We start from the raw sequence: 27,917 nt of genomic DNA, 5'->3' as shown, positions 1-27,917 counted from the left end.
CTCTTGAAATTATGCTCCTTGCAAACGTTGAACTACACACTCATGTAATGTGTCCCCTCACACCGTCCAACCGTCCCGGAGGTGGGACTTTCCTTTGTAATGTGACGCAGCACAGCCGTCATTGCTACCCCCTTGGCACCGTGCGCTGCCTCCTTAGCGTTGTTTGATTCCGTCATGGACCCTGCGCTGTTATGTTATCCCTTGGCCATGCACAGTTTGCGCTGCCCGTCCTCTGACATCATTCGTTGTCGTCCTGGCAGTGCCTGTCCGTCCACGCTGCCCGAAATCACACCTCGCAGTGTCGTCTAATGTGATCCTACAGTGGGCCTGGTATCCATGGCCATGCGCAGTGCATCTACTAGCCTCTCACTCCCCTTCTTCACGCTTCTTCAGACTAGGCGGCGTCAGCTGATCCCTAATAGCATGCCACGGCCGTGACGCCGCACAGTCTGAAGAAGCAGGAAGGAGGTGAGTGAGAGGCGATGATATGCACTGCGCATGCCCATGGATCCCTGGCCCGCAGTGGGACTACATTAGATGACACTGCAAGGTTTGATCTCGGGCAGCTTGGACGCACAGGCACTGCCAGCCTGACACCTACATGATGTCAGAAGACGGCCACCGCTAACTGTGCATGGCCAAGGGATAACATTACAGCGCGGGCTCCGTGACAGAACCAAACAACGTTGAGAAGGTGGCGCCCGGCACCAAGGGGGTTGGAATGACGGCTGTGCTGTGTCACATTACAAAGGAAAGTCCCACTTCCGGGATGGTTTGACGGTGTGAGGGGACACATTATATGAGTGTGTACTTCAGCGTTTGCAAGGAGCATAATTTTCGGAGCCACCATTTTCCATGTGCAGTATTACTGCTGTACAAGATGGCTCTTTCAGCAACAAATGCCTGGGGGGGGGGGGGTTAAAGGTTCCCTTTCAACTTGCTCCACTGTAGGCTTCGGCCTACACTCTGCTCCTCTTTGATTCCCTGGGTTTCAACACTGTCAGTTGCCACCTGGAAGTGTTGTCTACACAGAAAAAACACTAGGTGATGTGTCAGTGGGGTTCAGCACCGCCAGCTGTTCCCCTGCTGTGTAGTCGGCAACGTGTCCAGCACAAGCCACGCTGGCACAACAGAACAAAAGCTGCCACCAGTGCAGGCTTCGGCCTACACTCTGCTCCTCTCCTCCTCCTGCTGACCCTGGGCTCAAACACCGCTAGTTTTTGCCCGGAAGTGCTAGCTGCACAGAGAAAAACACCAGCCAATGTGTTAGTGGGGTTCAGCAACGCCAGCTGTTCCCCTGCTGTGTAGCCGGCAACGTGACCTGCAAACGCCACGCAGGCACATGAACTGAAATTAAAGGGAACCTGGCCCCACCCCCCCCCCCCGGTGTTTCTATGTATAACAGCCACCTAGTACAGCAGTACTGCTGCATTTGTACAAGGTGGCTGACTTTTTCTCCTTGCCCACGTTGAACTCAACACGTACAAAATGTGTCTCATTGAGACCATTCCACTGTCCCTGAGGTGTGACTTTCCTTTCTAATGATACGCAGCACCCCCCTTGGTAGCGTTTCCCGTCTTTTGTCATCATGGTTAGCTGGCTGCGCCTGTGCATCCGCCCTGCTATAAACAACGCCCCTCGTTGTCATATTTATTTTGTCAGCGAGGGTGTGGTTTATGGGCACGAGCAGTGCATATGTTCGCCTGTCTTAACTCATCTCCTTCCGCCTTCTTCAGACTGTGCGGCCTCCTAGCCGTGGTAGGCGATAAGGGATCAGCTGAGGCCGCCCAGTCTGAAGCAGGTGTAAGGACATGTGTGAGCGGCAAACCTATTTACTGCACAAGGCCACGAATCCCAGCCACGCAGTGTGATTTTTTGAAAACACACTGTGGGTCTGGGATTCATGTCCATCGCTAACCGCAACGGCCGACATGAAATGAGGTCAGAAGACAGGAAGCGCTCACAGCGCATGGCCAAGGGATCACAATAGCGCAGACTCCTGTACAGCAAATAACAACGCTCAGGAATCTGCGCCCAGCAGCTAGGTGTAAATTTTGACACCTGTGCTGCATCTCCTTAAAAAGACAAGTCACGCCTCCACTACTGTTTGACAGTATAGTGGGCTAAATAGTGTACGTGTTTTATTCAGCGTGTGCAAGGAGCAAATTAAATAGAGCAACCTTTTACTTGTGCAGCATTAATGCTGCACAAGGTGTGGCTCTTGTACCTTGCAACACCTGAGGGGGGGTTAAAGGTAACCTTTGAAATTGGTTCAACTAGGCTTCGGCCTACACTCTGCTCCTCTCCTGCTGACCCTGGGCTCAAACACCGCTAGTTTTTGCCCGGAACTGCTAGCTGCACAGAGAAAAACACCAGTCAATGTGTTAGTGGGGTTCAGCACCGCCAGCTGTTCCCCTGCTGTGTAGTCGGCATCGTGTCCAGCACAAGCCACGCTGGCACAACTGACCAAAAGCTGCCACCAGTGGAGGCTTCGGCCTACACTCTGCTCCTCTCCTCCTCCTGCTGACCCTGGGCTCAAACACCGCCAGTTTCTGCCCGGACATGCTAGCTGCACAGAGAAAAACACCCACCATTGTGTCAGTGGGGTTCAGCACCGCCAGCTGTTCCCCCGCTGTGTAGCCGGCATCGTGTCCAGCACAAGCCACGCTGGCACAACTGACCAAAATCTGCCACCAGTGCAGGCTTCGGCCTACACTCTGCTCCTCTCCTCCTCCTGCTGACCCTGGGCTCAAACACCTCCGGTTTCTGCCCGGAAGTGCTAGCTGCACAGAGAAAAACACCAGCCAATGTGTTAGTGGGGTTCAGCACCGCCAGCTGTTCCCCTGCTGTGTAGCTTGCATCGTGTCCAGCACGAGCCACGCTGGCACAACCGACCAAAAGCTGCCACCAGTGCAGGCTTCGGCCTACACTCTGCTCCTCTCCTCCTCCTGCTGACCCTGGGCTCTAACACCGCCAGTTTTTGCCCGAACATGCGAGCTGCACAGAGAAAAACACCAGTCAATGTGTCAGTGGGGTTCAGCAACGCCAGCTGTTCCCCTGCTGTGTAGCTTGCAACGTGACCTGCAAACGCCACGCAGGCACATGAACTGAAATTGAAGGGAGCCTGCCCCCCACCCCCAGGTGTTTCTATGTATAACAGCCACCTTGTACAGCAGTACTGCTGCATTTGTACAAGGTGGCTGACTTTTTCTCCTTGCCCACGTGGAACTCAACACGTACAAAATGTGGCTCATTGACACCATTCCACTGTCTCTGAGGTGTGACTTTCCTTTCTAATGATACGCAGCACCACCCTTGTTAGCGCTGCCCGTCTTTTGGCATCATTGGTTAGCTGACTGCGCCTGTGCGTCTGCCCTGCTCGAAACAACGCCCCTCGGTGTCTTATTTTTTTGGACAGCGAGGGTGTGATTGATGGGCATGTGCAGTGCATATGTTTGCCTGTGTTCACTCATCTCCTTCCGCCTTCTTCAGACTGGGTGTCCTCATGGCCGCGGCAGGCGATAAGGGATCAGATGAGGCCGCCCAGTCTGAAGCAGGTGTAAGGACATGTGTGAGCGGCAAACCTATTTACTGCACAAGGCCACGAATCCCAGCCACGCAGTGTGATTTTTTGAAAACACACTGTGGGTCTGGGATTCATGTCCATCGCTAACCGCAACGGCCAACATGAAATGAGGTCAGAAGACAGGAAGCGCTCAGTCACAGCGCATGGCCAAGGGATCACAATAGCGCAGACTCCTGTACAGCAAATAACAACGCTCAGGAATCTGCGCCCAGCAGCTAGGTGTAAATTTTGACACCTGTGCTGCATCTCCTTAAAAAGACAAGTCACGCCTCCACTACTGTTTGACAGTATAGTGGGCTAAATAGTGTACGTGTATTATTCAGCGTGTGCAAGGAGCAAATTGAATAGAGCAACCTTTTACTTGTGCAGCATTAATGCTGCACAAGGTGTGGCTCTTGTACCTTGCAACACCTGAGGGGGGGTTAAAGGTAACCTTTGAAATTGGTTCAACTAGGCTTCGGCCTACACTCTGCTCCTCTCCTGCTGACCCTGGGCTCAAACACCGCTAGTTTTTGCCCGGAACTGCTAGCTGCACAGAGAAAAACACCAGTCAATGTGTTAGTGGGGTTCAGCACCGCCAGCTGTTCCCCCGCTGTGTAGCCGGCATCGTGTCCAGCACAAGCCACGCTGGCACAACTGACCAAAAGCTGCCACCAGTGCAGGCTTCGGCCTACACTCTGCTCCTCTCCTCCTCCTGCTGACCCTGGGCTCAAACACCTCCAGTTTCTGCCCGGAAGTGCTAGCTGCACAGAGAAAAACACCAGCCAATGTGTTAGTGGGGTTCAGCACCGCCAGCTGTTCCCCTGCTGTGTAGCCGGCATCGTGTCCAGCACAAGCCACGCTGGCACAACTGACCAAAAGCTGCCACCAGTGCAGGCTTCGGCCTACACTCTGCTCCTCTCCTCCTCCTGCTGACCCTGGGCTCAAACACCTCCAGTTTCTGCCCGGAAGTGCTAGCTGCACAGAGAAAAACACCAGCCAATGTGTTAGTGGGGTTCAGCACCGCCAGCTGTTCCCCTGCTGTGTAGCCGGCAACGTGTCCTGCAAACGCCACGCAGGCACATGAACTGAAATTGAAGGGAGCCTGCCCCCCACCCCCAGGTGTTTCTATGTATAACAGCCACCTTGTACAGCAGTACTGCTGCATTTGTACAAGGTGGCTGACTTTTTTCTCCTTGCCCACGTGGAACGCAACACGTACAAAATGTGTCTCATTAGAGACCATTCCACTGTCCCTGAGGTGTGACTTTCCTTTCTAATGACACGCAGCACCCCCATTGTTAGCGCTGCCCGTCTTCTGACATCATTGGTTGGCTGGCTGTGCCTGTGCGTCCGCCCTGCCCGACACAACGCCCCTCGTTGTCTCATATATTTTGACTACGAGGGTGTGATTGATGGGCACGAGCAGTGCATATGTTCCCCTGTCTTCACTCCCCTCCTTCCGCCTTCTTCTGACTGTGCGGCCTCATGGCCGCGGCATGCGATAAGGGATCAGCTGAGGCCGCCCAGTCTGAAGCAGGTGTAAGGACATGTGTGAGCGGCGAACATATTTACTGCACAAGGCCACGAATCCCAGCACCGCAGTGTGACTTTAGGAAAAGGCACTGTGGGTCTGGGATTTATGGCCATCGTTAACCGCACCGGCCAACATGAAATGAGGTCATGAGACGGCCTGCACTAACAGGGTATTGCCAAGGGATAACACAAGAGCGCAGTTTCCTGTACTGCAAATAACAACGGTAAGGAATCTGCGCCCAGCACCTAGGTGTAAATTTGTACACCTGTGCTGCGTCTCCTTAAAAAGACAAGTCACGCCTCCACTACTGTTTGACAGTATAATGGGCTAAATAGTGTACGTGTTTTATTCAGCGTGTACAAGGAGCAAAATTAAGAGAGCAACCTTTGACTTGTGCATCATTAATGCAGTTCAAGGTGTGGCTCTTGTACCTTGCAACACCTGAGGGGGGGTTAAAGGTTACCTTTGAAATTGGTTCAACTAGGCTTCGGCCTACACTCTGCTCCTCTCCTCCTGCTGACCCTGGGCTATAACACCGCCAGTTGTAGCCTGGAAGTGCTAGCTGCACAGAGAAAAACACCAGCCAATGTGTTAGTGGGGTTCAGCACCGCCAGCTGTTCCCCTGCTGTGTAGCCGGCATCGTGTCCAGCACAAGCCACGCTGGCACAACCGACCAAAAGCTGCCACCAGTGCAGGCTTCGGCCTACACTCTGCTCCTCTCCTCCTCCTGCTGACCCTGGGCTCAAACACCGCTAGTTTTTGCCCGGAACTGCTAGCTGCACAGAGAAAAACACCAGTCAATGTGTTAGTGGGGTTCAGCACCGCCAGCTGTTCCCCTGCTGTGTAGTCGGCATCGTGTCCAGCACAAGCCACGCTGGCACAACTGACCAAAAGCTGCCACCAGTGCAGGCTTCGGCCTACACTCTGCTCCTCTCCTCCTCCTGCTGACCCTGGGCTCAAACACCTCCAGTTTCTGCCCGGAAGTGCTAGCTGCACAGAGAAAAACACCAGCCAATGTGTTAGTGGGGTTCAGCACCGCCAGCTGTTCCCCTGCTGTGTAGCCGGCAACGTGTCCTGCAAACGCCACGCAGGCACATGAACTGAAATTGAAGGGAGCCTGCCCCCCACCCCCAGGTGTTTCTATGTATAACAGCCACCTTGTACAGCAGTACTGCTGCATTTGTACAAGGTGGCTGACTTTTTTCTCCTTGCCCACGTGGAACTCAACACGTACAAAATGTGTCTCATTAGAGACCATTCCACTGTCCCTGAGGTGTGACTTTCCTTTCTAATGACAAGCAGCACCCCCATTGTTAGCGCTGCCCGTCTTCTGACATCATTGGTTGGCTGGCTGTGCCTGTGCGTCCGCCCTGCCCGACACAACGCCCCTCGTTGTCTCATATATTTTGACTGCGAGGGTGTGATTGATGGGCACGAGCAGTGCATATGTTCCCCTGTCTTCACTCCCCTCCTTCCGCCTTCTTCTGACTGTGCGGCCTCATGGCCGCGGCATGCGATAAGGGATCAGCTGAGGCCGCCCAGTCTGAAGCAGGTGTAAGGACATGTGTGAGCGGCGAACATATTTACTGCACAAGGCCACGAATCCCTGCACCGCAGTGTGACTTTAGGAAAAGGCACTGTGGGTCTGGGATTTATGGCCATCGTTAACCGCACCGGCCAACATGAAATGAGGTCATAAGACGGGCAGCTCTAACAGGGCATTGCCAAGGGATAACACAAGAGTGCTGACTCCTGTACAGCAAATAACAACGCTCAGGAAGCTGCGCCAAGCACCAAGGCGTTATTTGGGACACCTGTGCTGCGTGTCCTTAAAAAGCCAAGTCACGCATCCACTACAGTTTGACTGTAGAATGGGCAAAATTGTGTACGTCTTTCATTCAGCGTGTGCAAGTAGACAAATTAATAGAGCAACCTTTCACTTGTGCAGCATTAATACTGCACAAGGTGTGTCTCTTGTACTTTGTAACACCTGAGGGGGGGTTAAAGGTTTCCTTTGAAATTGGTTCAACTAGGCTTCGGCCTACACTCTGCTCCTCTCCTCCTCCTCCTCCTGCTTCACCACGGGCTCTAACATCGCTAGTTTTTGCCCGCAAGTGCTAGCTGCACAGAGAAAAACACCCGCCATTGTGTTAGTGGGGTTCAGCAACGCCAGCTGTTCCCACACTGTGTAGCCGGCAAAGTGTCCTGCAAACGCAACGCTGACACAAAGCTGCCTCCAGTGCAGGCTTCGGCCTACACTCTGCTCCCCCTGCTTACCCTTTGCTCCAGCACCGCTAGTTGGGGCTCTAGGAAGACAATCTTTAATAGGCAACGCATCTGGGTTCCAGCACCGCCAGCTGGTTCTCGGCAGTGTTTTTGTCACAGGTACTCCCTCGTGCCAAGCCTGGTTTCAGCACCGTCAGCTGTTTCCGGGTTGTGTCAAGCTCACTGAGACGCCTATGCTTGCCCCGTCATGGTGCGGTCGGGTTAGCCAACTCCAGGGTGCCTCCAGTTTAGGAGCTTCCTATGTGGGCTGCGTGAACTGGTAGTCAAGGCTGGTTCTGTAGTGCCAGTAGGCCCAGCTCCCCCTGTAGGACTGTTGGGGTTCGGTAACTGCGGCTGCCTCGCAGCCTAGCTGTTCTCTCCTCTCCTGTGGGCCTTCGGGTCCACCACCTGGTTCCAGCACCGTCAGCTGGTTCCAGGCCGAGCCTTTGGCTTAGGTGCCTCCTCCTGGGTATCCGAGTTCCGCCAACGTCAGGCGGTCCTTGGTAGTGCTTTTAAGCGCGGGCACCTACAGCTTAGTAACCGGGTTCCAGCACCGCCAGCTGGTCCTCGGTCGTGCCATTGGATCTTGCACACTGGGGCAACGCATCTGGGTTCCAGCACCGCCAGCTGGTTCTCGGCAGTGTTCTCGTCACAGGTACTCCCTCGTGCCAAGCCTGGTTTCAGCACCGTCAGCTGTTTCCGGGTTGTGTCAAGTTCACTGAGACGCCTATGCTTGCCCCGTCGTGGTGCGGTCGGGTTAGCCAACTCCAGGGTGCCTCCAGTTTAGGAGCTTCCTATGTGGGCTGCGTGAACTGGTAGTCAAGGCTGGTTCTGTAGTGCCAGTAGGCCCAGCTCCCCCTGTAGGACTGTTGGGTTCGGTAACTGCGGCTGCCTCGCGGCCTAGCTGTTCTCTCCTCTCCTGTGGGCCTTCGGGTCCACCTCCTGGTTCCAGCACCGTCAGCTGGTTCCAGGCCGTGCCTTTGGCTTAGGTGCCTCCTCCTGGGTATCCGAGTTCCGCCAACGTCAGGCGGTCCTTGGTAGTGCTTTTAAGCGCGGGCACCTACAGCTTAGTAACCGGGTTCCAGCACCGCCAGCTGGTCCTTGGTCGTGCCATTGGCTCTTGCACACTGGGGCAACGCATCTGGGTTCCAGCACCGCCAGCTGGTTCTCGGCAGTGTTCTTGACACAGGTACTCCCTCGTGCCAAGCCTGGTTTCAGCACCGTCAGCTGTTTCCGGGTTGTGTCAAGCTCACTGAGACGCCTATGCTTGCCCCGTCGTGGTGCGGTCGGGTTAGCCAACTCCAGGGTGCCTCCAGTTTAGGAGCTTCCTATGTGGGCTGCGTGAACTGGTAGTCAAGGCTGGTTCTGTAGTGCCAGTAGGCCCAGCTCCCCCTGTAGGACTGTTGGGGTTCGGTAACTGCGGCTGCCTCGCGGCCTAGCTGTTCTCTCCTCTCCTGTGGGCCTTCGGGTCCACCACCTGGTTCCAGCACCGTCAGCTGGTTCCAGGCCGAGCCTTTGGCTTAGGTGCCTCCTCCTGGGTATCCGAGTTCCGCCAACGTCAGGCGGTCCTTGGTAGTGCTTTTAAGCGCGGGCACCTACAGCTTAGTAACCGGGTTCCAGCACCGCCAGCTGGTCCTCGGTCGTGCCATTGGCTCTTGCACACTGGGGCAACGCATCTGGGTTCCAGCACCGCCAGCTGGTTCTCGGCAGTGTTCTTGACACAGGTACTCCCTTGTGCCAAGCCTGGTTTCAGCACCGTCAGCTGTTTCCGGGTTGTGTCAAGCTCACTGAGATGCCTATGCTTGCCCCGTCGTGGTGCGGTCGGGTTAGCCAACTCCAGGGTGCCTCCAGTTTAGGAGCTTCCTATGTGGGCTGCGTGAACTGGTAGTCAAGGCTGGTTCTGTAGTGCCAGTAGGCCCAGCTCCCCCTGTAGGACTGTTGGGGTTCGGTAACTGCGGCTGCCTCGCGGCCTAGCTGTTCTCTCCTCTCCTGTGGGCCTTCGGGTCCACCACCTGGTTCCAGCACCGTCAGCTGGTTCCAGGCCGAGCCTTTAGCTTAGGTGCCCCCTCCTGGGTATCCGAGTTCCGCCAACGTCAGGCGGTCCTTGGTAGTGCTTTTAAGCGCGGGCACCTACAGCTTAGTAACCGGGTTCCAGCACCGTCAGCTGGTCCTTGGTCGTGCCATTGGCTCTTGCACACTGGGGCAACGCATCTGGGTTCCAGGAACGCCAGCTGGTTCTCGGCAGTGTTTTTGACACAGGTACTCCCTCGTGCCAAGCCTGGTTTCAGCACCGTCAGCTGTTTCCGGGTTGTGTCAAGTTCACTGAGACGCCTATGCTTGCCCCGTCGTGGTGCGGTCGGGTTAGCCAACTCCAGGGTGCCTCCAGTTTAGGAGCTTCCTATGTGGGCTGCGTGAACTGGTTGTCAAGGCTGGTTCTGTAGTGCCAGTAGGCCCAGCTCCCCCTGTAGGACTGTTGGGTTCGGTAACTGCGGCTGCCTCGCGGCCTAGCTGTTCTCTCCTCTCCTGTGGGCCTTCGGGTCCACCTCCTGGTTCCAGCACCGTCAGCTGGTTCCAGGCCGAGCCTTTGGCTTAGGTGCCTCCTCCTGGGTATCCGAGTTCCGCCAACGTCAGGCGGTCCTTGGTAGTGCTTTTAAGCGCGGGCACCTACAGCTTAGTAACCGGGTTCCAGCACCGTCAGCTGGTCCTCGGTCGTGCCATTGGCTCTTGCACACTGGGGCAACGCATCTGGGTTCCAGCAACGCCAGCTGGTTCTCGGCAGTGTTTTTGACACAGGTACTCCCTCGTGCCAAGCCTGGTTTCAGCACCGTCAGCTGTTTCCGGGTTGTGTCAAGCTCACTGAGACGCCTATGCTTGCCCCGTCGTGGTGCGGTCGGGTTAGCCAACTCCAGGGTGCCTCCAGTTTAGGAGCTTCCTATGTGGGCTGCATGAACTGGTAGTCAAGGCTGGTTCTGTAGTGCCAGTAGGCCCAGCTCCCCCTGTAGGACTGTTGGGGTTCGGTAACTGCGGCTGCCTCGCGGCCTAGCTGTTCTCTCCTCTCCTGTGGGCCTTCAGGTCCACCACCTGGTTCCAGCACCGTCAGCTGGTTCTCGGCAGTGTCTTTTGCTCTTGTACCTTCTGCTCCCCATCCTGGTTCCAGTACCGTCAGCTGGTTCCGGGCAGAGCCTTTGGCTTAGGTGCCTCCTTCTGGGTATCCAAGTTCCACCAACGTCAGGTGGTCCTTGGTAGTGCTTTCAGGCACGGGTACCTCCTGCTTGGTAACCGGGTTCCAGTAACGTCAGGTGGTCCTCGGTAGTTCCATTGGCTCTTGGACCTTCGGCTACCCATCCGGGTTCCAGTACCGTCAGCTGGTTCTCGGCAGTGTCTTTTGCTCTTGTACCTTCTGCTCCCCATCCTGGTTCCAGTACCGTCAGCTGGTTCCGGGCAGAGCCTTTGGCTTAGGTGCCTCCTTCTGGGTATCTGAGTTCCGCCAACGTCAGGCGGTCCTTGGTAGTGCTTTTTAGCACGGGTACCTCCTGCTTAGTAACCGGGTTCCAGTAACGTCAGCTGGTCCTCGGTAGTTCCATAGGCTCTTGAACCTTCGGGTAGCCATCCGAGTTCCAGTTCCATCAGCTGGTTCTTGGCATTTTCTCAGCCTTCTTGTACCTTCTGCTACATTTCCAAGTTGAAGACCCTAAAGTCGACGACCCGGAAGACCATCCCGATGCCGACGACGACGACCCGGAAGACCACCCCGATGACGACGACGACGGCGGCGGAGACGACGACGGCGGAGACGACGACGGCGGAGATGACGACACTGGAGACGACGACCCTGGAGATGACGACATGGAAGACCGAGAAGCAGAAGAACAAGAGGCTGCAGAACAAAGAGCAGAAGAACATTAAGCATAAGACTTAATATCAGAGCAAAAGATATTATCTAAATTATATGCAGAAGAAGACTAAGCAGTGTATGGGGGTGAGTCCGTTCCTCCTCGTGGTGCCCCTGGATAAAGCCTGATGCTGCAGGCCAAACTGAACGCGGACAAATGTAACTTTTGTGACTGGCAGAACGGAAGGTGTAATCTTCCAACTTTTATAGATAACAACTACGGGAATGCCTGTCACAAATGAGAATATGATGAAGAAGTAGAATAGGAAGAATAATAACAGTGGAATAAAAAGAATATGTAGAATAGGAAGAATAATAATAGTTGAATAAAATGAATATGAAGAATGTAATCAAAAAAAAAAAAAGGTAAAGGATGAAGAAGAAGATGAATAAGGTGAGGAAGAAGTTGATGTCAAAGATGCTGATGATGATGAAGATGAAAGTGTGGGAAAAGAAAAAAAAAAAAGAAAAAAAAGAAGGGGAAGGGCGTGGAATAGTGAAACATCAATATCTGACAAAATAAAAAAAAAATTACATAGTCAATATCTTTGTCACTCCGAACGTCTTAAAAAAAAACAAAAAACATGCTATTCTATTTGATTGGGATAAACCTCTATGACTTTAATGTCTCCGCCACCTCCCACAATACATTCTACATTATTCTTAGTTGTTTTCCTTCATGTAGAATGAACCTACAAGGCAAGAAAGGGTTTATTTTAATTCCGATATTTTGGTCCCATTGACTTGCATTGGGATCGGGTATCGGTATCGGCGATATCCGATATTTTTTGAATATCGGCCGATCCAATCCGATACCGATACTTTCCGATATCGGAAGGTATCGCTCAACACTAGTAGTCAGGTATCTTCACACAGTAGAGCCGAGTGTGCAGAGCAGCACCTTCATACAGCAGATCTCAGTGTGCAGGATAGTGGATAGAAGGATAATATCATCCAAAAGAACAATGTGTAAATTCTGAGCCAACGTCTCCGCAGACTATGTGGAGTTAAAGTTTTGTCTGGTGCCCATTGCTAGTCACTACCTAACAGCGTAAATGTATTAAGATGGATCCATTCTTGTGTTTTACACCGCGCTGTGCACACCTGAAGGGCAGCCAAAGGGCAGTGTCTGTGTCTGCTGTCCGAAATGCCTTCTACTCCGTACCTGACCGGAATGTAAAGTAAATCAATTGGAAGATTATCTCTTTCTGTTATCTTGTAATATTCGCTCTTCATTCTAGATCTTTATCACGCACCCAATCTGATGGTACGCGCAGAACAATGCCACTAGGTTCTATATGCTACGGAAAGGGGGAAGTTATAAGGCTTGAGATCCATTTACATTTACTGCAAGATTATTCCAAAAATAACTCGTTTCACAATAATTGTGCAGCGTAAACAGGCTAACCGCTCGCTCTTCGGGTGACGTGATCTTTTGGTTTGCACAAATGCTCATCGTTCTCGATGTTTGTAAACAGGATTGTGCAGCCAGGAACAATGGAAGCCTGTGTGTACTGAACGGTCTATTACAGATCATACAGTGAGCACCTAAGAGCCGTCGACCTATGGAAACAGGCTATTAGAATGGTCGATTTGTGTAAGCCAACCTTTAAAACCTACTTTTATGGATGACTAATGTCCATGTAGTTTTGGATTCATTACTGTCCGAAGACTCTGATCGTACTGGTCGGCCGACTGACATCTAGTGTGTGCAAGCACCTAAACTAATGACATCTCCTGTGAAAAAAAAAATTCCATCAAAGTGGGGTCATCATTACCTATGAACAAAAAAGAATAATGTAAAAACAAAAGGCATCAGTGTGACCGCAGCTTTAGATCCTTCCTGCAGTGCTGATGTTATATGCAACTGCCTGATTATTGCATGCACGATCTCCAAATCGCACTCAGGCATGCAAGTCAATGAATCTATGGAAAAGGGCACTCGGATGACATCAGAGTGCAGTCCAATTTTCATGGACTTGCAGAATGGAGAAGGCAGATACTTTTTTTTTTTCATCTTTTCCTCATCCGAGAAAATCGGATCACACTACGATCACATACTAATCAAACGCCGATCAGAATGTCATTAGCATAATCATCCAGATTCTCTCGAAATCAAGAAAATACAGTCAGGTGACCTTAGCCCTGATATAGGTGCTGGGTTAATTTGCATGTGGTGAACCACAGTAGGATTTTGCACAAATGTGAGCCTTTGTAATTAACATTACACATATTACCGGAAAGTTGCAATGAGAGGTAAGAGTGACAGTTTAAGCATGATGGGGGGATAGACAGCTTCACCATGAAAGGAGAAAACAAAAATATCAATCCCAATTTTTTAATTTGTCACTATCTATATTTTACCACTAGATGTCAGCAGTGTGCAATGATTCAGGGAAGAGATGCAGCAACATATAGTTATTAGTGTAATATCATCATCATTATTATTTATACTATTATTATCTGACATTATTATTATTATCTGATACTATTATTGTGCCCTAAAACTTTAAAATACCATATTACCAATATTAAATAAACAGCTGCAAGTTTAGAATTCCTTGTGTAGATAACAGGTAGTGTACTCACATTTTATTGGTGTTTTTACCAGTGCTGCAACAGTGATTCTCATTCTTGACACTCCATTATTGGAGGAAATTGTATTTATTTTATGAATTTATTTTACTCACTTATATAGCGCCATCATATCCCACAGCAGTTTACAGACATTATAATCACTGTCCCCATTGGGGCTCACAATCTAAATTCCCTATCAGTATGTCTTTGGAATGTGGGAGGAAACCGGAGAACCTGGGAGAAACTTACGCAAACACGAGGAGAACATACAAACTGCTTGCAGATGTTTTCCTTGGTGGAATACAGGACCCCAATGCTGTAAAGCAACAGTGCTAACCCCTCAGCCACCGTGCTAACCACTGAGCCACCGTTCTAACCACTGAACCACCGTGCTAACCACTGAGCCGTCATGCTAACCACTGAGTCACCGTGCTAACCACTGAGCCACCGTTCTAACCACTGAACCACCGTGCTAACCACTGAGCCGTCATGCTAACCACTGAGCCGCCGTGCTAACCACTGAGCCACCGTTCTAACCACTGAACCACCGTGCTAACCACTGAGCCATCATGCTAACCACTGAGCCGCCATGCTAACCACTGAACCACCGTGCTAACCACTGAGCCACCGTTCTAACCACTGAACCACCGTGCTAACCACTGAGCCGTCATGCTAACCACTGAGTCACCGTGCTAACCACTGAGCCACCGTTCTAACCACTGAACCACCGTGCTAACCACTGAGCCGTCATGCTAACCACTGAGCCGCCGTGCTAACCACTGAGCCACCGTTCTAACCACTGAACCACCGTGCTAACCACTGAGCCATCATGCTAACCACTGAGCCGCCATGCTAACCACTGAGCCGCCGTGCTAACCACTGAGCCGCCATGCTAACCACTGAGCCGCCGTTCTAACCACTGAACCACCGTGCTAACCACTGAGCCGTCATGCTAACCACTGAGCCGCCGTGCTAACCACTGAGCCACCGTGCTAACCACTGAGCCACCGTACTAACCACTGAGCCGCCGTGCTAACCACTGAGCCGCCGTGCTAACCACTGAGCCGCCGTGCTAACCACTGAGCCGCCGTGCTAACCACTGAGCCGCCGTGCTAACCACTGAGCCACCGTGCTAACCACTGAACCACCGTGCTAACCACTGAGCCGCCGTGCTAACCACTGAGCCGCCGTGCTAACCACTGAGCCGCCGTGCTAACCACTGAGCCACCGTGCTAACCACTGAGCCACCATGCTAACCACTGAACCACCATGCTAACCACTGAACCACCGTGCTAACCACTGAGACAATTGTATAAAGTAGTTGCATTCATAGTATGGACCAGAGGTGTACAACCTGCAGCTCAGGGACCGCATCTGACAACTATGCCATTCTGCACAGCCCCTAATTATCTGGTCACATAAATTGTTGCCGGTGATTTAAATAATATGGATAAACACTGGTCCAGGGAAATGGCCGCTGTGCTGCAGAAGACGACCGCTGGGTTGTGTGCGGGGACCACTACACTGGAAGCTGGCACAACCACGCGTGCCCCAGCCATAAGCACGCTGAGGTCGCGGCGGGAATGGAATGGGCGGAGTTTTGGGGTGACGTCACCGACTAGGGAAATGACGGGTGCGCAGGAGGAACAATAAACCAACGTGTTTCGAGGGACAGCAGCCCTCTTCGTCAGGGTAGTGGCACACAACCCAGCGGTCGCCTTCTGCAGCACAGCGGCCATTTCCCTGGACCCGTGGCACATCATACGCCTTTCTACATCAACAGTTAACTCAGTGAGTACCACTTAACCCTAATTTGACCCATATATTTACTGACAGTAAGCATTATTTTACCAACTCACTGCCAGAATTAATGTTCAACACATCCATACCTACAGGAAAGGTACGGTGATATCAGTACAAACTGGTTTCAATCAGACAGCTGAGGACGAACATCTATCCTGCTCAATCTAGCGCAAACCAATAGGAAACCATATCTGCTTCCAATGGGCAGCTTATACTGGCAGTGTCCATGGATTACACCACCAACTATATATCAATACGGGTCACCACCTGGTTACATCACCTTGTAAGTATAATTGTAGACATATCATTATACCTTATTGCTCTGAACTAGTGCCATCATTAAAGTCTCACTAAAGTCCTGTAGGTAAAAACTCTTTTCTATATAGTGGAGAACATACTCCATTCCATCAAATCCTGGGACATTTTTGAACCAAGTAGCTTTCGCCAAATCCAGATTTTTGGTGCAATCACAGTAAGTTTTTCTTCATATATATATCCCATATATTCCCAGAATTACTCCTCTACCACTATCGTTACTTCATGCATATAGAGCAGCGCGGTGATTAATTTTCACATATAAGGTTTATACAGGTGGTCATTTTTGCATGCAGATTGTAGTTTATGGTGGTTAGAGCGACATTCACACTTGGCTTCCCCTTTTCCTAAGTGCCAACTGGTGTTAAAGGATACCCCTATCATTCCCATTGGTGCAGGTTCCACTTTGTGGCCCACTGTCTATCAAGCATTTATGGAACATAATGTAATTTTGATACTGCAGAAATATCTTAGACGATAAGTATTTGTAACACCCCAGGTTCCTGGTTGTTACAGTGGCATTGCTTTCTTCACGGGGAGAGTGATGTCACGCTTGGAAGCGACAAAGGATCTCTTTTAGCAGGTAATCACAAGCCTGCAACATGTTCACACTCCAGGCCAGAAGGGGGAGCTCTGATCCAGTTTGTGGGTGGCTCCCCTATATTCTGGTCTGGAGGGGAAGTTAGTTAGTGAGTGCCAGACAGCAGACTGGAGCAGTCTGAGGAGATAGGAATGAGAGGGGTCGTGCAGCCACAAGGGGGCTGCAGTTCCTGGAAAGAGCCAAAGGGGAAAACAGAACAGATTGTAGAGAGCATGAAGGGGAAGTGAAGCACAGGAGAGTGAAGAGCTGGGGGTTAGCTGCGACTGAGCTACCTCCCTACTGAGCACAGATACCGGTAGCCGGAAGACTGGGGTTGTGAAGTACTCTACGTCTCACAGCAGAAACTGGCAGGACAGCTGGATTGCAAGTCACCTGTCCATCATTGAAACCTGAGGACACAGTAAAGCATAGAGCCCGGGTCGTGATAGAGATCCTGTAAAAGGGCTCGAGCTAACTGTCGTACGGGTAGTGTCTTACCAACCTGGAGGACAGAGAGAACATGAGGACCTTGTGAGAGGCTTAAGGCAGCAAGGGACTACACCACAGCGCTAGAGGGAAGGCTTCTAACCCCACCTGGTAAGGGGGACTCCCAACTCGCTTCCAAGCCGGCCAGACCACACCTGCATCTGTGATCTGGTACCCTGGAGTGTGGCTGCGTGAATTCGACAGTAAAAAGGTAAAGAGACTGCAACCCTTTGTCCTCCGTTTCTTGCTAAATCATTCACCATCTCTATACCCGGGAGCCCTGGGGACCCAGCTTCATCTGTGAGAAGTTATACCATCCCATCTGCCACATCACCCCAGAGGACCCCTTAAAGCAGTGTTGGTCATCCCTGACCGAATACCACAGGTGGCGTCATGAACAAACTTTATTCAAACCCCTTTAAAGACAGTCTCTTTTACTTGAAATTCAAGGGAAAAGAAAGCGGTCACTAGGGAGCGCTGTGAGGGTCACAGTTAAAATTGAAAGCAAAAGGTCCACCGCAGCTCCAGCCGTTAACCTTCTAGGAGGATACAAAATGCAGTAAAGAATAGTAATAACGGTCCTAGAAGCGATGGAAATGAGACCAAAACAAGGATTTTAGTGTTGAACCACAACACGTTTCAACGGTTAAACCGTCTTCATCGGGTGGACAGCCATTTTCAGGTCTCTCCAGAGATGCTCTATTGGGTTTAGGTCAGGGCTCTGGCTGGGCCAGTCAAGAATGGCCACAGAGTTGTTGTGAAGCCACTCCTTTGTTATTTTAGCTGTGTGCTTAGGGTCATTGTCTTGTTGGAAGGTGAACCTTCGGCCAAGTCTGAGGTACAGAGCAATCTTGAAGAGGTTTTCATCCAGGATATCTCTGTACATGGCCGCATTCATGTTTCCTTCAATGGCAACCAGTCGTCCTGTCCCTGCAGCTGAAAAACACTCCCATAGCATGATGCTACCACCACCATGTTTCACTGTTGGGATTGTATTGGGCAGGTGATGAGTAGTGCCTGGTTTTCTCCTCACATACCACTTAAAATTATCAACAAAAAGGTTCTCATCTCATCAGACCAGAGAATCTTATTTCTCATAGTCTGGGAGTCCTTCATGTGTTTTTTAGCAATGTCTATGTGGGCTTTCATATGTCTTGCACTGAGGAGAGGCTTCCGTTGGGCCACTCTGCCATAAAGGCCCAACTGGTGGAGGGCTGCAGTGATAGTTGACGTTGTGGAACTTTCTCCCATCTCCATACTGCATCTCTGTAGCTCAGCCACAGTGATCTTGGGGTTCTTCTTTACCTCTCTCACCAATGCTCTTCTCCCATGACTGCACAGTTTGGCTGGACGGACAGGTCTAGGAAGACTTCTGGTGGTCCCAACGTTCTTCCATTTAAGAATTATGGAGGCCACTGTGCTCTTAGAAACCTTGAGTACTGCAAAAATTCTGTTGTAACCTTGGCCAGATCTGTGCCTTGCCACAATTCTGTCTCTGAGCTCCTTGGCCAGTTCCTTTGACCTCATGATTCTCATTTGGTCTGACATGCACTGTGAGGTCTTATATAGATAGGTGTGTGCCGTTGCAAATCAAGTCCTACCAGTTTAATTAAACACCGCTGTACTCCAATGAAGGGGTAGATCCATCTCAAGGAGGATCACAAAGAAATGGACAGCATGTGACTTAAATATGAGTGTCTGAGCAAAGGGTCTGAATACTTATGACCATGTGATATTTCAGTTTTTCTTTTTTAATAAATATGCAAAAATTCTACATTTCTGGGTTTTTTTCAGTCTAGATGTGGTGCAGAGTATACATTAATGTGAAAAAAAAATGAACTTTTTTGAATTTTCCAAATGGCTGCAATGAAACAAAGAGTGAAAAATTTTAAATGTTCTGAATACTTTCCGTACCCACTGTACAAACATTTTTTTATGTGCTTCCTTCCTATAGACAAATGCCAGGAATAAAAAGGAACAATTATTGAAAATGGGAATACCACTTTAAGATCTTCAAGATGTCTGTACTGGCAGCAAAGAATTAAAATGTCTCCACAAACATGCAGATTTTTATCAAGATGCTCTGGTGGCCTAAAGAATTTATTTTTATATTGAAAAAATTGTTATTTATACTAAATCTGTCTCCAAATTTTCCAATACAAACTGTATATAGTTTTAAATAGATTTCATAGACCCAATGAGGCTGCTTACTTACTGTAAAAATACAACGTAAGAAATACTAAATCTTGTATGAAGTTTTAAAAGTCATTTCTACCCACCTGATTTACTGCTCCTCAGTGTTCCTCCTCTCTGTACTTCTGAGATCTCACCCTGCTCAGTACGAGCTGCAGCTGTCAGGATCGGTGGGTGGAAACCTAATATACTGGGACTCATGGGTCCTCTCACTCATTGGCTGGACTCATTAAAGGGAACCAGTGATCAAGATGAGGCATGTTAAACTAAATGTATGGGCATAAAGGTGCTGTCCTACTGGTTTACTAGGTACTTTCCCTGTAGAAATCTGCAGCCTGGTTGTTCTTTAATAAACTAAGATTACCCCAACAAACTGTTTGTGTATCAGGGCAGGACTGTGGAGGGGACTGTGGGTAGGGTCTGCTCTGACCCCTCAGCTGCCTCTAGTGTCAGTATCTTGTTACTGTTTTAACTTTTGAACCGGCATGTCCTAGTCACGGGTGGTGCTTGTACTCATTTATATTGTGGCGGGTTTCAGTTAAATGGCACCTTGTCGGATCAAGCGCACATTGGTCTCCCAGCTGTGTTCAGTAAAATGGCACCTGCATTGGCTCATGCACACATTGATCTTCCACCGGTCCTTAGTAAAATGGCACATGCGTAGATGGACATCTCAGCTGATCATTGTCCCATCCCACAGTCCCATCCCACTGTCCCGTCCCACAGTCCCACCCCACAGTCCTACCTCACAGTCCCACCCCACAGTCCTACCTCACAGTCCCGCCCCACAGTCCTACCTCACAGTCTCGCCCTGATGCACAAACAGCTTATTGTACACAAACTTCTAAAGATAAAGAATAACCAGGCTGCAGATTTCTATACTGAAGGTGCCTGTCTAACCAACAGAACATCACCTTTATGCCCACACATTCAGTTTAACATGCCTGATCCTCCTGATGATAGATTCTCTTTAAATGCTGTTTTTTTTACCCCTTCGTCACCAATCAAATTTACATTTTTGCACTTTTGTTTTTTTCTCCCCTTCATCCAAGTGCCATATAACTGTTTACTTCTTCCATGACACAATTTATTTTACTATGTAATATATTGAAAATTGTGGAGAAAAAAATTGGGGGAAAGAGTAAAAAAAATGCAATTTCACCATGTTATCATGGTTCCACCCCCTCAGTGTGTCTGGGATGCAGTTACTGACAACTCAGCCGTCCAATATGGTATAGGGGTGTGCTGAAGCTGTCAGTACTTTGATTGACAGCTCAGTCATCCAATCTGGTACAGGGGCATGCTGAGCAGTCAGTGTATTGATTGACAGCTCGACTATTCAATCTGAGACTGTGAGGCGTCGGCTGTCTCCAAGTGTTCGTTATCCCAGGTGATTGCCATGTTACTTAACTGAGCTGTGAAAATTGAATTGCATTACTGCACTAGAAATATGAAAAATTGAGAAAGTTTAGCCCATAAATTGGCCAGTTTATGTGTACCTTTTAGCCACAATAAGGCATTTCTCGTATACAAGGGCCTATCAATGCCTTTCCTCTCTGAGAATAAAGTCTTCATCTGGACTCACTGTTATAGGCAGATGCCAGTAGTAGAACACAGCCAGCACCTGTTTGGTATGGAACGAGCTCAGCTCCTGAGCCTGCTTCATATACCGACATCTGACATAGAATCTACCTAGGCATCCTATGACAGGAAGGGGTTTAAAATCAGTATTATACAGCCATTTTGGCATGAATTTTCAAAGTAAGTACACCATGTTCCTCAGGTCTATGAGATCTTTAGTGATTAATAATTTAGGCAACTTGTAATGTGAACTCTGGTGACAAATTACCTTAAAGTGTTGTGTAAAGGACCCTTCAGTCATTTCTAACCAACTTCTTAGTCTCATTAATGTTCTTGCGGAGCCGGTTTATTATCAACCATTTAGACAAAAAAGGAAGTAAACTCTGCGCTATAATTCTGAATCTTATTTCTGACAGTCCGATATTTGCAGACTGCGATGTAATTATACAACCTCTGAAAAACCTTCAATTAAGTTGGAAAAGGTGCACAATTAATGTGTAATATGTAAAATAAAATAGAAAAAAAAATAATCCGTCCAACATTGCCTCCATTTCTAAACTGCTGACTTGTCACAATGTATCATAAACATTATATAAACCTAAATTTCAGCTGTCAGACCTGTGTCGGGAAGGCGAGGGCCTTCTATTGCCATTGTGAGATTTACTTTAGCTGCGGAACGGAGTTTTTACATCTTTGTTAACAAACATAAAAAAGCCACCTGAGATTAATTAAAGTTTGTATTCCATCTGTTGTTCTTTGACTATAATCATTGAAGCATTTGTAGTGCGATACGAGATGCCTTCAGCGTCTTCTCCCCGGGGCCGGCAGCTGCTACTGTAAACTTGTATGACATTAGTACTTACAATTTCCTTCCTATTATGTAAAAACATTGAGGAAATTTCAAGCGTCTGTGTGGCCATAAACGTATATCACACAACGAAAGTTCCAAGTCCATGGTTCAACTTTATTATAAGCTATAATGTTCTAAAGTTTCAGCAACCAAGAACTGTAGACAGTTGGACATCACAGACGCCTACGAGAAGAAGCCTTCTCAGATATAAGGTATATTATTTTATCTGACAGGTCCTGATGTGATACAACTTGCTGGGAGTTGTAGTTTTGCAGTAGTCAGAGAGTCACAAACTATGGAACACTGCCATACTGAGATATTAACAGTTGTGGCCAAAAGGTTTGATTCTGACCTAAATTTTGGTCTTCACAAAGTTTGCTGCTTCTGTGTTTTTCCATATTTTAGTCAGATGTTTCTCTGGTTACTGAAGTACAATTATTGGCACTTTCATAACTTGTTAAACTTTTATTGACAATTGCATCGAGTTTATTCAAAGACTCAATATGTCCAGTGTGTTGACCCTTGTTTTTCAAGGCTTCCTGCCTTAGCCCTGGACGCTGGATATCCGCTTCTGGGCCAAATCCTTTCTGATGACCACCCATTCTTATCTAACCAGCAATTTCTGTGTTTTTGCTTGTTCCCCTACTTTTTAAAGATTGAACACAGGTTCTCAATGGGATGAAATCTGGAAGCCTCCAGGCCAAGGACCCAAAATGTCAATCTTTTGTTCACAAATCCACTTAGTTATCTATTTTGTCCTGTGACATGGTCTCCATCGTGCTGGTAAAAAGAATTGTTCATCACCAAATTGCTCCTGGATCGCTGGGAGAAGTTGCACTAGACGAATATTTAGATCCCATTCTTTATTCATGGCCATGTTTGTGAGAAAGCCCCCTCCATGGTTAAAAATCCACCCCCACATGAATAGTCTCAGGATGCTTTACTGTTGGCAGACACAGGAGTCATGGTAGCGCTCACCTTTTTTTCTCTTGACAAACCTTTATCCAGATGTCCCAAACAGTCTGTCGGAGGCTTCATCATAGAAAATGACATGGCAGGACATACTATGACTGCAGAGGACGGGAGTAAAGTTGTTTTCTCTGATGAAGTCCCCTTCACACAGGACCTTCATCACAATCTCTCTATTCTTCACAGTATGTAATCAAATACACCATAAGAACACCTGAAAAATGTCAGCATCTAATCCTTACTATTTTTTAAGGTTATTATTAATTGCTCAAATTATTGAAAAATTAACCCGTGCGTATAGCTACACTTTGTTGCTTCCTCAGAAGTGCATCAATACTGGTTGCGCATCTTTTTCCACCTCATTTCTCTCTAGTCACCTTCTGCCTTTATGATATCAGTGACAATCTTCATTATAATTCATTTTAGGCTTATGATTCACTTATTTCTGGATTTCCGCACTTTTGGGTATTGTTTTAGGAGATTGAGCGGCTATGTATGATCATTATGTGATATTAGTTCTACCATATTACTTGGGCTCAGGTATTGTAGAATTTACAAATACTACTTCCTGTAAGGCATGTGGAGCACCCACTAAGACCGTGGGGTACTCGGGCCGGGTCCGTCGGTTCTTAATGGGGGTTATCATGGCAGCAGTGACCTAGTCCTCAGCCCTGGGCATCCAATAAAAGTCAATTAAAGGGGAAATAAAGTTTATAGGGGGTTAGTTCGTGACGCAACCCGTGGTACTCGGCAATAGGGAAATGGCCAACGCTGCGGCTCAGGTCCAATGGGGCATATGGTGACGCAGCAGAGGTGTTTCAGCTCTCCATGGGTACAGCTAGACTCCAGGTCAGTTAAGGTGTTAAAGTTAATGATGGATGTTGTGATGCAGGGCAGATGATGCAGTGATAATTCAGAGGACACAGCAGGGTGCAGTTTCCACACTTTTACTCACAGTTCTTAAATGCAGGCCCAGCCGGGTGCTGTATCCTCTGGGTCTGTGGTCCAGCCAGCTCTCAGGTAATTTGGTGTCCACTTTGCCAGTACCCCCTTCTTATGTTCTTTTACTGGCCGTCTGACTGCACAGGCTCCCGCCTCTCATGCCCTGTGCCTTCACACACAGTGTCCCAAGCCAGCAGCCTCGGATCTTGTTGGGCGATGTCCTCCCGGTTACCTTCATCCTATGTGGCTGCCTTTTCAGCAAGTGTGTGTGGTTGTGGCTATGGCACGTACAGATACCACAGCCTCTGGCTGGCTAGCTGAGCTTTGTAGTTCTCCACTAGTCTGGGGGCCGGTACCTCCACTGCGACCTGGTCCCTCCACCCAACTACAGTCAGTGTGGATACGGGCCCCACGGGTGAATTCCTCAATACCCGTGCCCCTAGGATCCCTTCTCTCTCTTCTTTCTGTCAGGAGCTGCTCTCTATCTTCCTTGTTCTCTCTTTCTGTCCTTTGGTGCTGGGACGAGCTCCTCACTGCTCAAGTCCCCAGCTCCAACTCTCTCTCACTGTTCACTCCTCTAGTCACTCTCTGCCTTTCCAGAATCTTCCTGACTCCTCCCTCCTGTTTCCATGACAACCCCTCTCTCCTTCCTCCACCCACACCCTCTACCTAGTTCCCTCCAGGCCTATAGAGGTCTAGTGTTGGATGCTAGTGTGTGGGTCCTGGGTAGTGTCCCCTCCTTACCGGAGAGCGGAGTACCACACCTCTGGCTCAGGTGCAGTACCTCTGTGGCGACTGGATGCAGTCATACATCTCCTTATTGGTAATTTGGTTCTCACATTCAATGTTATCTCATTATATATTGCTATTATCGCATATATTTGCATCTTTGGTGTTATTATTTAGTGGTAATGATATTATTTGATCTACAGTATATAAATTGGCTTAATCTCTATTTTTGGGTGGTTGGTTGGTTGGTTGGTTAGGTTGGTTGGTTGGTTAGGTTGAGTGACCTTTTTTTGGTTTGTATATTCCCCAGTTTATTCTATGTACCATTCTGGTTCTTTTTAACATTATTTATATTTTTGTTTCATTAAAGGTGCCAGTGTTCTTACTGAGTTCTGTATCTTATATTTTCCACATGGCTAGGTGCTCCATTTTATACATCTGTAATTAAGAGGCAGAATGAAAAACCTGAATGCAATAAATAAAAAGTACTTTTGCCCTTTTGGTGTACCTATTAGGCTTAATGCAAGCTTTTATATAAAACCAGACATTTTTGACTTCATGGAGTTTTGGAGTTTGTGTATTTTTTCGTAAACTGTATTCTAAAAAAAGTGACTTAATTTGCAGTTTCTGTTCTCAGTACAGTATATGTTTTGTTATCCATCTGTTATGTGTAACCTGCATGTGGTATAAAACAACACATTCATCACGTTCACAGAGGACCTATATATACTTCCCATCTGCTTACTTATGTTACTTCAAAGGGCAATACTCTGGTAAATAATGCATAAACCATATGAGATCTAATATTATAAGATTCTATATCCTCCTTTCCTTATCCCAGGACAGTATTTTTCATTTTGCTAATTCTGTGTAGCTGCTTTCATAATCGACAGTGTGTATTAGCAATACTGAAAACTAAAAAGGTGGAAGTCAAGTAATGATATGACCAACGCAATATAATAGTTACGGTCATCGGCGAGTTAAATTATTTTGATATTAGTGTCAAAATATAGACATTTTTCGCCATTCTTGGTGCCATTAGTGTACATTAATATCTGTAGAAGACAAATTTGACTCCTGTTTGGGGATCATGGCTGTACAGTATGTTGTCTGATGGAAGAACATCGTGCATCAGTAGTTGTTTCCTTCTATGAGGATGCCTAGGCTGGTTTCACGTGTCTCACAGGGCAATTGGCTCAGATCAGGAAACCCGGTGGTCGGGCCAGGAATTGAGATACGTTTCACGGGTGTGTAGTGGGCCTTCAGGTAATTCATCCCAGCTTGTTAACGAGCCTCTATCGACTATAAATAAGTTAATCAGCACTTGTTTAAACTGATCGAAGAGTACTGAAGAGGACAGAACGTTTGGTAATATGATAGCGAACACGATCTGTCTTCATACAGTATCGTGTTATTGGCAGTACACGATTGTGTACATGGGGTGATGTTATGCCAATAAAGATGATTTTTTTATGTCGGCATAAATGATTTAATCACCAAACACACAATTTTTTTGCTGACTTTTCGGGTAATCTGATTACCCAATATTTGTGAATGAGAATTCTAAGCAAATGCAACTTTAAAGGGAACCTGTCACCAGGTTTTCCTCATATAAAGTATGGCCAACATCTTTAAGCCGCTTTTACAGCACACTAGAGTGCTGAATGTCTCTCCACAATCCACTATACAAGACACAAAAAGACCTTTTATTATACTCACAGAGGGTGCGGTCCGGACTGATGGGTGTCTCTGGTCTTGATCCGACACCTCCCATCTTCCTACAGTTGCCATCTTTCTTCGGTTCTTCATGTGGATGACTAGTCCTATGTCATCCACACAGTGTCGACAGTCCATCGCACTTCTGTGCAGGCGCACTTCTCTCTCTCTTGCCGAGGGAGGAGCAAAGCACTGTAATGCGCATGCGCTGGGAAAGGCCAACCAGCACCAATAGGTAAAGGCGGCACATGTGCACTATTGTGCTTTGTTCTGCCTTCGGTAGGGCAGAGACAAGTGCACCTGTGCATCAATGTGAAGCAGGACACTGTGAATGACGTACTATGTGTCATGCACACCAAGCAGGGCAGGAGGATGGCAATCGTAGGAAGAAAGGAGGCACTGGATGAAGACCAGACATGCCCGTCGGACCGGACTGCGCTATATGTGAGTATAATAAAAGGTCCTTTTTGTGCCTTATGTAGTTTGTTGGGGACATACACACAGCATTCTAGTGTGCTGGAACAGAGTGCTGAAAGATGCTGGCTGTACTTAATATGAAGAACACCTGGTGACTGGTTCCCTTTAAGGAGAAGGATAGCCTGAGCTCCTCTTCACTGACTACAACTCATGTGAGGGTTACACAGACAGGAGCATGAATATGTACTATACTTACTGGCAGCGAGAAAGAACACCGACGCTTTCATACTGCCCTGGAGCTAAAAAAAAGGACCTAGTTTTTTAAATTAGAAGTGTCCTCTCTCCCCATGTAAACTCTGTAAGTAACTTTTTTTATTTATTTCTTTTTTTTTAGAATATGACAGATTCCGAGCTGAATAAGTTCAATGTAATTCACAAACTGTGAGTATCGATGACTGCTATACTGTGTGTTTAACGGTTAAAAACCAGTCAAATCTACACATCTATGTACAAAAAAGTGCATAGATAAGGATGATATGCGTTTAAAACCACCTTTATCAGCAATTACTGAAAGGTAATCTGTCATGTGAAAAAACGCTATTGACCTGCAGATATGGGATTAGTCTGCAGGTTAATAGCGTACAGAACATGCCCCATACTCGCACTGGGAGCCCCACTATCAGGAGAAAATTAACTCCTCCCAGCAGCAATCGGCGTTCAGTCGGCGGTGGCACCGGCGCAGGTTCAGAGCTCAGTCACCGCTCTGGGTATAGAGCGCTTCAGCTGTAACTGCGCAACCAGCACTGACTGACAGCTCACTCAGCATTAGATCCGGTTGTCAGTCAATGCCGGGGGCACGGATACAGCCAGAGCGCTTTATACACAAAGTGGTGACTGAAACTGTGCCGGCGCCACACCATGACTGAAACCCAAACTCTACCGGGAGGAATAAAGTTAATTTCATCCCAGCAACCAGTCTCCAAGTGCGGGCGCTGGGCCAATTCAGAATGCAATTAACCTGTAGATTAACCCCATATTTGCAGATTAATAACATTTTTTCACTTGACTGGTTCCCTTTAACCTGAAGAGATGGGGTTTATCTGCAGGTTAACTGCATTTTAAAGATGTGCAGCCACCACACCGAAAGCGCCATTATTGAGAGGAAATAAACTATATTCCTCCCAGCAACCTCTGGCTTTCAGTAGAGGCGCAACGGTAGCGGCTTCATTCACTTTTCAGTATATAGAGAGCTGTGACTGCCCCCTGGCACTGACTGACATCAGTACTATTGACCGGTTTAGGTTTATAGTTGAGTGACATCAAGTTTTACAATCAGTTTTTTAAATTTCACATAAAACCCCACTCCTCTGTCTGACGTGTGATCTAACAACTTTATTGTAGAACTTACTGGGGAATATTGTGCATTGTTGTTGGTGAGTTTTCCTTTACTCACGGTTGGTTATGGCCCTAGGTAAGATGAGGTTCACCATGAAGTGGCGG

The 27,917-nt window shown here is 48.3% G+C and overlaps 1 protein-coding gene across 4 annotated transcripts in view; it reads left to right on the top strand.

The window, feature by feature from the left end:
• BLNK (B cell linker) overlaps positions 1 to 27,917 on the top strand; it is a 271,319-nt gene that overhangs the window by 47,344 nt on the left and 196,058 nt on the right. For 2 of the 4 annotated variants that reach the window (XM_069753809.1, XM_069753808.1), the window contains exons 1-2: positions 21,624 to 21,856; positions 26,812 to 26,858. In XM_069753809.1, coding sequence (XP_069609910.1) covers positions 21,641 to 21,856; positions 26,812 to 26,858 — 263 coding nt within the window. In that variant the 5' untranslated portion in view covers positions 21,624 to 21,640. Of the gene's footprint in view, positions 1 to 21,623; positions 21,857 to 26,811; positions 26,859 to 27,917 lie in introns of those variants that run through there. The other 2 variants (XM_069753811.1, XM_069753810.1) reach the window with 1 other exon arrangement.

Source organism: Ranitomeya imitator, chromosome 2 (genome assembly GCF_032444005.1).
Source record: "Ranitomeya imitator isolate aRanImi1 chromosome 2, aRanImi1.pri, whole genome shotgun sequence".
Taxonomy (NCBI): domain Eukaryota; kingdom Metazoa; phylum Chordata; class Amphibia; order Anura; family Dendrobatidae; genus Ranitomeya; species Ranitomeya imitator.
This window is presented reverse-complemented; position numbering and strand designations above follow the sequence as displayed.